At 35.6% G+C, this 10,917-nt stretch overlaps 1 protein-coding gene across 2 annotated transcripts in view; it reads left to right on the forward strand.

Moving 5' to 3' along the window:
* LOC136844965 (SH3 domain-containing protein 19-like) overlaps window positions 1–7,219 on the forward strand; it is a 54,016-nt gene extending 46,797 nt beyond the window's left edge. For both annotated transcript variants that reach the window (XM_067114411.1, XM_067114412.1), the window contains one exon: window positions 348–7,219. In XM_067114411.1, coding sequence (XP_066970512.1) covers window positions 348–476 — 129 coding nt within the window. In that variant the 3' untranslated portion in view covers window positions 477–7,219. The remainder of the gene's footprint in view (window positions 1–347) is intronic.
* Window positions 7,220–10,917: the final 3,698 nt, after the last annotated feature.

Raw genomic sequence — 10,917 nt, forward strand, 5'->3', positions numbered from 1 at the left:
GGGTCTTCCAAATCATCTGGTACCCACAAGAGTCAGGCTGATGCTATGACATACTATTCTCCCATGGGTTATGTAACGGACATGTCCAGGCCATCTCCATCTCCCTTTTATCATTATCTGATCTATGATGGAACTGTAAAATATACTCAGTGTATTATTTCTAACTGTCCTGCCTTCTGACTCCAAATATTCTTCATAAAACTTTATTCTCAGATGAACAAAATCTTCCAGATATTGTTTTCATGTCATACCTTGAGTCATATGTTTACAGCATAGCAATACAGGTTGTACTACCATGAATACCTGAATTTAAGTTCCTGTGTTAAAAGCATGTCTTCTATTTGCAGGAAGGCTGTCAAGTGCGCGTTACTGGTCGTCTTAATGATGAGTGGCTCTTTGGAGAGTGCAATGGTATGAGTGGGCAGTTCCCAGCCAATTTTGTTGACAGAATTCCTCCTGATCTTCCCCAGATATGACGAAGCTATTCTTAGGCTAAGAGAATGTCTATGAACCCTGAACTTTTTTTTTTTATCCTGATAATAGGTAAAACCTCATTAGTGCTCAGTGATCTGTAAATACATTACATATAGACATCTTTAGTAAAGGTAACATACCTAAGGGTTACAAGTGAAATAAATTGTTAACAGGGTTTGTGGTGAAAGAACTTCATCCTAAAATTTAAGGAAAATTTGCAGCACCTGTAACTTTGTCAGTAAGCTTGTTACTTTGCTTAGTGGAGATCAGAATTTTTAAAGGGGTCACATTTTTGTACTAAACTTTTACATTTTCAGTACATTGCTCTGAAGTTTCACATGATTGTAAGTTTTCTGGTTAGAGGAGAAATTTTGATGAGTGGAAATTTTACTGAAAAGCTGAGAAGAGCAGTCGTAGTTGTTAACCTTGCTGCAATTTTTTGTAACAGATTTGTGATATGTGAATAGGTCGTTTATGAGCTTCTTTGTACGAAGCGATGTGATATTTGCTCAGATTTCTGTTAGAAATATATCTATAATTGTGTATACAAGAGATAGGAAAGATATAATTTTTTAGTATTGAATAATTTTATTTTGTTGAAGTAAACATCTTATTAGTCGAGTTAATTTTTTCAATCCAGGTTAGATAAACCAATTTACTTTGTTTCTGTATACTTTGGTCATTTTATTTGGTATGATAGATTATTTTTTCTTGCCAAGGATAATCGCTGTCAGTACCAACTTTTGGCAAGTTTTCAACACATTGCCCTCTTGTCATAAACAACGGAGAAGAGACTATCTTCCTGTAAGAGTTTATAAATGTTTTTAAAATCATAGGTTAAGGCATGTTTTCATTTCGTATATTGCAACTATTGCTCAGGATCTTGGATCAACCCACTTTCCCTGTTATAATTGTCAAGCATATTCTAGATAAATTTGATTGATCATTAGTATTAACTTTCACCAAGCACAGTACAAATTATTCCTCTCTCCCTGTATTTCATTGTTTGTATATGTTTTTCAAATAAAGCCTTACTTCTTTGTCAGTTAAAAATCAGATGAAGTGATATTTCATGATCCTGAAAAATAGAACTTAATCCACAAAATCCTGAGACAATTCAATAAATTGTCCATTCATTGTCAATCTTGAATGATAATTAAGCATGTGTGCCTATAGAAACTTCCATTTTAAAATTGAATATCCCAGTTACTTGGCTGAGGCAAGAGGGATTTTATGTGCATTACCTTGAATTAGTCATTTTTGGTAAGTATTATTTCAGATGTACATGCTCATATGTCCCCTTCTCATTTTATTAAACTTTCCTATATACAATTCATCATTTTGTAGCAAACCCATTACTTTTAACATTGCCTGTTTGTGCATCGTAAGTAAATCTTGTACATCATGCCACTTAAAAGGAAGACAGTCATCAGGTGTCTCTTGTAGATTGGTTCATGTGCCAGCATTTCCTTGAGTCCTTATTAGTTAACTGAACCTTAGTTATTTTCTGCCAACAGTTTAAAGCTTAACTAGTCTAGAGATCCTAGGATTTTGAAACAGTTTACAATTGCCATGTGATATTTGTAGTTATAATGTTTTACCTTAATTACTGTGCTCCTTTATTATATAATTTTTTCACGAGCTCTTGTGTTAAGATTAATAGCGCTAATGAGATTTTCAATGAAATTCTCCTTTTCGTGTAGTAAACTCGACTGGAGTAAGTTCCAGAAGTTTCTGTAAGTACTTTCTTGGCTACTAATGTTAAGCAGTGCTGAGCTTCTTGGTCTGGTTTTCCAAATTTGCTGTAATTTTCCTTTTGTTACTGTTTGAAGCATAAGTTTTGTGCGACTAGCAAGTCAGTTTCTATTGATAATGTGGGTTTTTATTTATTATTTAATTTCGGTGTTTACATGCAAAGTATCAGGTGCCAATTAATTTCTTTTGACGTCTTCACCGTAAGTCCTTATTTGTTATACCTGGTACTGTACTGTACATATATGACTGGTTTACTGGTACCTTCACATTTTCATGTTTATTTTTTATTTGTCTCAATGAGACACTTACCATTATACTTATAAAAGATCCATTTTCAGTGAGATTTTTCTTCTTTGTGTAAGTTAGATGTATTTCAAGTATTATATTTTCTTAATTTTGATCAAAACATTTTTTAGATGTAAAACAAGTAAAGCATAATGTTTCAAGTCATTTTTACTGTTATGATACCTGTACTGGCATAATACCCCCACCCCATGTTTTCTTGCGGGGTACCTCGTAATATTTTTATCTTTTATATTTTGCCGTTATAAGTGAATAGGTATGTCAGGTAACCACTGTTTTCATGGATGTCAAAACTGCAAAATCTGAACATGAGATGCGTTTGACATGAGCTTTTTTTGATTTCAAAAAGCAATTAGTTTTCGTTGCCAGTTTGGTCCAGTCTAGTGGAATATTGGTTTGTCTGGATGCTTTAAATATGAATATGAGGTATGCATTTCATTTGTCAAGTGTTTCTTAAGATTCCCCACTTTTTAGATGAACAGCATTACAATGAAGTTAGGAATGCCCCTCTTTTTTTTTTGTAAGGGAACAACTGTTTTGCCTCTTGCAATTTTACCCACTGCTCCCCTTGCCTTCCATTCATGTGCATCCCTTGCTAGGTAGCTTTGAATTTCGATCCTCAGTGGACACTTGTCACTACACATGTTTGGTTGTTGTCGTACACCTCCTTGTTGTTCCATGAGGAACTTTGGGATTTGCAGGTTCTTTCCAGTGTCGGAGCATCATTAATGAAACATGCCTCCTCGGCTATGGTAATGAGGTTGAGATGAAATGCATGTAACTTCTAAGAACAAGATTTATTTTTTCAACAGTAACCCATTAACCGAATTGGTTCTGTTGTAGCTGGATCAGACAACAAAGCATTTCAGTTAATTACTAGGGACCTCAGGGAAGTTAGGTACATGTACCAACCTAACTGAACCATCTGATCTTTTTTTTCTTCCTTTACGAGTGGAATGATGCCTGGGATTCACAAATGAGACACTAATAGACTATGTTAAAGTACTAATTGGTTTGTATTGAATTTTTTTTTCCAAAAATTACCATGTTTGATGGCTTATAAGACCTCCTTTTCCCCAAAAATGTTTCAAAGAATATTATTCGGGTTTATATGCAAAGTTGAGTTATCTGTTAGGCTGATTTATACCCAAACACCGTAGACTACCAGTATGTATACCTAGCCAAACTCCATAGTACTGTAATATTATAGGTATTTACTCTGATATCATCATCATTGTTATTATTGCTTTATTACAGTACATTTATTAAAAAAGGAGTATTATAAAAGCTAAAGCTAGATGATCCAAGAGGAATATCTTTATTTGGCACCCAAATCTAACATATTTAAAAGTAACCAATTTTGAGCTTGTATGATTGGTACTGTCTGTTTATGTCACACTTGCCTCATCTATCTCATTACATTTATATTATCATAACAATGTCCATTCTGCTGTATCAATAGTTTTTTTTTTATTTCTTCTTGCCTTGTTTTAATATTTCCATTTGTGAACAATATTTTCCTTAGGAATGACTTCTGCCTATCTGTTTTTCTGGTAGCTTGTTATTACAGAAGTATCATTAAAAAGATTTTCCTGCCCTTCTACCAACATGCTTTTTCCAGAATGTCTGCCATACTTTAGCAGTATATTTTAATAACATTAAATGCTTGCAAGTAAACACAATTTTTTTTCTTAATAATCCTGGCTGAAAGGTTCGGGAGGGTCTTACGTGCATGGGGGCCTTAAATGCCATCAAACATGGTACCTTTTCTTTATGGAGACAGTTCTGAATAATTATTTATAAGTAATTTTGCCATTTGATAGGTTGGTCTTTTTAATACGAACTCTGTGGATTTGTTTTGAGTACCCAAACATCCATGCTTAAGTGGTGCTAATGTTATCCTATTCATTGAAGGTGGAACACTTCAGAATAGAAAGAAATGATTTGACTACTTGAGTAGTCATTTAAAGCATTTTCTTGTAGTAAAGTGGTATAGTATGTAATAGTATTTTTTGCCAATGGTACTTTAGAACACTACAAAACATGTATAGCTAAGTAGTATAATAAGCTATGTTTCTTACCATCACTGCTTTTAGACACATCCACTTGTAGTTGAACTTTTCCAAGAAATAATTGTACATAGATTTCAATTTACAGTTTATTAAAATATAAAATATATTGATAATTTTTTTGTGTAAAGTAGAACTTTTCTAAGTGTTTATAAACTGTATATACTTTTTCAGTGGACATCAATAATAAAAGCAGAAATACTTGTGGAAAATGGCTTGGATTTTTAGGTGGTTTTAATTGATGCATTATTAAAAGACTTGGATTGCCTTGAAATTTGATGCAAGATAAATTTTACAAGGGCAAAATGGTTACAAGCAAATACTTTTTTGATATTTTTCATATTTTACCTAATTAAGTGTAATGAGCAAGCCAGAACTGTTGTCCTTACAGTTTTGAATGTAAATAACCTGAAATGAAAGGATTAGAGACATACCTTACAACATCATATCTAGTGGAAAATACACATGTAAAGGACCGTATGTGTTTTCCACTAGGAAAAAACATACGTACCCTTACACGTGAAAATGATGGACATTTACCATATAAACAAATGGTAAGTTACTATCTAACATTGATGAGTTTTGGACATATTTATTTAAAGAAACTTCTTCATAGTGTACTTCTGTTACTGTGGTAATGTGAAATAAATTGTATTCTTTTGGCCAGCCCCTGGAAGTCTAGTTTTGTGCTTGGTGGTCTGGTGAATAACAATTCTATAATCACAATATGCAGCTCTTTTCAGTTGATCTTCTAGAAGCTATAGCTGAAATATTCATTAAGTAAAGTATTTTATTACTGTATGATTATGAAATATATTTTCACCAGTTCACTTCTGAACTACTAGGGAATTTCATGTAAAATGGATTAAAAGAATTTTCTAGTGAAGTTACCTGGTATACAGTTTTCAGTTTCTTCAAGTCTTTGTTCTTTCTACAAAAAGATGTATTGATTTTTTCTGTAAGATTTTGTAAAACTTAAATTTAAGCACTTTCACCCATAACAGACCTTGTCTTTTGAAGTCCATGTCTTGAATATCAGAATATCTGATTTATGAAACTGTACTCATGTCCTGAATATCGAAATTTCATGAGACTGATGAAACTGTACTCTAGAGCTCTAAACAAAATAATTTAGTTGACCCACTCCAGGCTATTTGACAGTTTTTTCTTCTCCAGTACTGTAGTATAGAGGTAATAGTAGTTTTTTACACTGTTGTAGTGGATAGCAGTCCTGCAAAGATTGAAATCCATTGTAATAACTTTGATATTGCATATACTTTAGGTTTGAAGTTAACTTTTGACAGTTTGTAAGGTCGCAATTATCACTGCAACGAAGTTCCTGCTAGTGTATTCTGCTGCCTGTTGCTGTTTTGCATTATTGATGCCAAAGATATTTGGTAGAAAAAATGCCATGACAAAGTCTTGGTGTGTGATGCATCAAGACGTAGAAGGGCAGATATAATGCTGTGCAATAATGATCTAGGCAAGCTCCAGTTGTACTATAATGTAGAGCAAGTGATAATCAGAGTAGTGTTTGTCCTTATAGTGTATGCTCAGTCTGTTTCATGTTTTTTGCAGTACAGCTAATGTCAAGACAGAATTAGCCAAAAATTTTAATTCTCTAAGTCACTGGACAAATTTTCTGACATTTTATATTTAGATCATAAATAATTAAGTTTTCAAGTGGTACTAGGTACCATCCCTTCCCTAACCCTGCATGCAAACAATCATCATTATGCACCACATTTGTTAAAATGTAACTAAAATGTCTCCAATATCCCTCAGTAAGATCCGACATAAATATGTTTTGTTACAAAAGTTGAATGTTCTGCCCAAGATTTATGTAGAGTAATACAAGTGCCTTGGTTACCCTTTTGATTAATTATAACAGTATCTGACAATCTACCTTGTTAAACAGTACAGTTAGCACTGTCTGATGCTGTGTGGTGAGTTTTTGTTTACAAACTTACTTTTGTTTGTAAGGAGAACTTTCTGTAATCATTTGAATGATATTTCTCTTTCAAAATGTGATCATTTGTACAGTAGCATGGAATCTGGAATCGTTTTCTTGGCAACCCAGTTTTGCTGAGTTGTACAACGTAAAGCTACTTGAATTCATGGTGATGCCATTTCTCAAATATTTTAGTAATTTGCCTACTTCTGAACCCATGCAACTATTGTAAGTAGCCTTATTGCTATGCAATGGACTCAGGCTGTTACAATCCTTCCACATGCACTGCTGCTGCTCCAAATAAGGAAAGTGGCCTTCATGTATTGCAAGCAGAGTCATTGAATGATGCAAGTTCCTGCTCTTCATGGTTTTAGATTTAGGAACACACCAGAGCCACTTTTCACTATTGTATCATACATATATAAATAGATATTTTAAATAGACTTTATAATATTTCTCTTTAATTTTCATTATTACCATCAGCCATTTTGTAATAAAAATAACCATTATATCAGAATTCTTGTTATTAAAAATTTGTACATTTGAACTATTGTAGTTACTATATTCAAATCATAAATTCTGTAAATTATAGCCATAAGCTTATAGTTTTATCTGTATAAATGCTCATTGCTTAATAAATTTTCAACCAAAGATGCCAATATTTACAGTCTGACAGTTTGATAAACCTTTGTATCTCTGTTTAAAAGGTAAGGTGGGTCCAAAAACACTATTCAGCACCAAAATGAATTATCAAACGATAGCTAGCAAGTAGACAGATGGTTGACATAAGCAAGGTATGTACCAGACAACTTATAAACTAGAAAGAACTCATCATTAACTGATATAATCATTTTTGTTTATAAAATAACATCTTTAAAACTTTCTGCAGTTGCTTCCCTCAGAGTTAGTGTAAAAAATATGCTTATTTTTTGTAGTACAGATATCTAACTACATGTACTGTATCTCAATTTTCAAAGTAATTTATATTTTTTCTATGTATATAAACCTGGGCCTTTTATGTAGGAATATTTCTCCACATGAGCTGCAATTGGTCATTGAATCTGGGTAAAAAGGTAGTTAACTGGAGGTATGGAGATAGGTGAGAGGGCAAAACCCCCAATAACCAGCACCAAGCAGTTTTTCCAGCATCAAGGACTAAATTGGGTGGGCTGCCAGACACCTGCCCTCATTGCTTGCCAACCGAAAAGTTGCTAGGGACAGGCCAACCCCTTTGGGTTCTTGAGCTTTTGCCCAGGATGTAGTAACTTTCTCTTCACAGGACGAATTGTACTCTTAATGTGTGAGGCCATAAAGGGTGCTCTGACACTACCTTTTTGCACCTGCTGGTACTATAGAGACCCAAACGCTGTTGTAAGAGGTTTAGTCCTCAAAGAAAGCACAACAAGGCTCACACTCAACACAAAAGCATCTCATTTGGTTCCCTGCTAACAAATTCTTGGAGGAAGGTACTAAGAGATACTGGAGTCTGCTTGTACTGAAGAGAACCCAACACTCATAAGAGGTTGGGTTCTTAAAGAAAGTGCTTCAGGGCTCACACTCACTTAGCCCCCTGCTAACAAATTCTCAGAGGAAGGGTGCCAAGAGACAGCCTGCTGGTACTATGGAAACCCCAACAACGTCTTAGCCCTTAAGGGACGGGCTAAATACATATCAAGCACACCCCCAAGACCGGGGCAAACTTTAAGGATGGCCAATTTAAGAAACAAACACATCAATGGAAAAAGGAAGATATGCAAATGCACATAGTGTAAGAAAAATTATTCTAATATTTTTCCCTACCTTCCACAGGAAGAAGTTGAAAGTGACTATTTACAACCCTGTGTGGAGCCTCTTTTACAACATACTCATAAAAATGTTAATTTTACCAAGTTATGCAAGTTTTTTCTAATATTTTACTTACTTTGTAAAATTATAATTACAGCTCATACAGTATCATAACAGGTAAGAACTAAAATCAGTAACAAATTCTGAGTATATTTGTTGTAAAATATTTACGAGATTTACAGAGTTGGGGAGATGCAGTAACTTTTTGAGAGGTATACATATGTTTTTTCTAATATTTCTTTCCAAATTACAATTATAGCTGACATACTATCATACAAGATAAGAACTAAAACCCACAGCAATCCCTGGGTATATTTATGAGCAAATAAATAAAAGGATGTCCTGGAGAGGCAGTACATTAACCCTCTGAAATCTCAAGGCATACTGATCGATGTCTCTCCTGAGCTTAGCTGTTATAGTCGCCATAAGTCATTTATGGACCATTGAAATGCTATGAACATCTTTCCTGCTATTCATCCAAACTGAATGGCGCATAATATTAATACTTATATGAGTCATCCCACCCATCACCCAAAACCTGTTATAGATACTCATATGAGGATTCCCGTCCATTAACGGTTAAAGAGGTGGGTTCCCAAAAGAAGCACTGCAGGGCTCCCACAAGGAGATTCTTTATGTCCAGCCACCAAGTAAGTCCTACCTTACTGATCTGCTCAACAGTACAAGCTGGGAAGGTCTTCTGAAGCTGACCAATGCTGCCTCAGTTACCACAGAAGTGAGTGTACTGTAGGTGGAGGTGCCCATGAAGAATAAGCTTCTCACTAGACAACACATAACCAAGGACTACCTGTCAAGCTGAGCTGGTTGATCCTGTCAAAACAGGAACTGTGCTGAAACCACCTTGAGCCAGATGACACAAGTGTCTGAAGGAAAGACATTCTTGTTATATCTATCAGCATGCCCAAGTACATTTCCCAATCTTTGAGCATGAGGTCTGACTGCTCTCATTTTATCATGATCCCCAGGTCACAACATGTGATAAAATAGTCTTGTAAAGCATATGCATCTCCAATGACACCAGCATTAGAAAATCATATAGCTGATGCAGCAAGCATACACAGTTGTCCTTTCTAATGGAATCCAACAAGGAACATACCATTCCCATCTTGAACCAAGTCTGTAGAACAAATTTGCTCAATGATATCAGTGACTAATACCCAGTCATTTTCTTTATTAGGAAGAGATGACTATAAAAGCTGGGAGAGCAGTCATCTATGGCTTGACAGTGCATTACTCTCTGACATACCCTTTGCCTCTGCTAATAGAGCCAGAGCTTTCAAGAATCCTGGAAAGGTTAGGGAATGGTATTGGTAAACAAGATAAAAAGGGCATTGGGTCTTGAAAGGTAGTCGGTAACTGTCCCTTTAAAGGACACAGACTACCAAGGGCTCTGCCACCTTGCCCTGTGGCATGATAGGCGTCCCCTACTTATTTCCACTAGAGAGGGGGAAATGCCAACCTCTGCAAGTGTCCTCCCTCCTCCTTCCCTTTACTCTTCCTGGCTAAAGCTGGAGAGAGGGAGAGAGAATTAAAGGGCTGAGAAAACTCCTGGCCTTTCCTATAGCAAAAAGTTTAGGTTCTTTGTCCATGTTTAATGGAGGAGAGACCCTCCCAACAGTAGACACATAAGGTATGGCCACCCTTGAAGGCTTGGCTGGGGGGTTCCCCTTGTCACCCTGGAGGACTTGGAGACCGCATGATGGATCAAGGTATCCAGGCTATCAGATCTCTTTTCTACTACCACCTAGACTCTTTTTAAAAAAAAAACAGTATCAAGAGGAATCCAAGACCAATCCAGTCTGCTGAGTGACACTATTCTTGGATAAACTTGTCAGGAGAGGGGTGGCAATACTAAATTCCAGTGGAACTTCTTGTAAGAGGGCTTCCAAGACCTCTTCCCTCCACAGAAGGAAGGAGAGGTGGATGACGAGGTGAAGGGAGAAGATATGCACTTGCACTTCTTCACCTTATTTCATCCATGACTTTTACTGTCCTCAGCTAAAGTAAAAAATGTGTAACAAGAAGCAGCAACAGACTCAAATGTGGACCTAAGCAGCTGCACAAGTGGGAAAACTCCAGTGCAGTATTCATGTCAGAATTAAACTGAGACTGGTTGACAAGCATGTTCAGAGAACCCTGTATAAACCTTACTTGAGACAGTCTTCCTCCAACTGCCATCACAAACCCCCGAAAAATGTGGCTCACTCTAAGTCCTCATGCCTTTTGTTTTGTGGAGCCAGCTACTGTATTCTGGTGGCTATATTAGTTATTTGGTGCATGCATTTGTTATCTCCCCTATTCATGACCATTTTGCAGCTTCAAGTACTAATCAGACCTTAGTCTGTTTATGTACTTGGAACATTAAATATCACATAAAATTAATTGGTGTATATTTACTTCAGTAACTTTAAATTCATTATATTTCACATAGGTTAAACCTAACCCTGAAATTTATAAATAGGAGTTTTAGCCCCATCTGACCAGTTATCCCATCAAGAT

This window comes from Macrobrachium rosenbergii, chromosome 13, assembly GCF_040412425.1.
Source record: "Macrobrachium rosenbergii isolate ZJJX-2024 chromosome 13, ASM4041242v1, whole genome shotgun sequence".
Lineage (NCBI taxonomy): Eukaryota > Metazoa > Arthropoda > Malacostraca > Decapoda > Palaemonidae > Macrobrachium > Macrobrachium rosenbergii.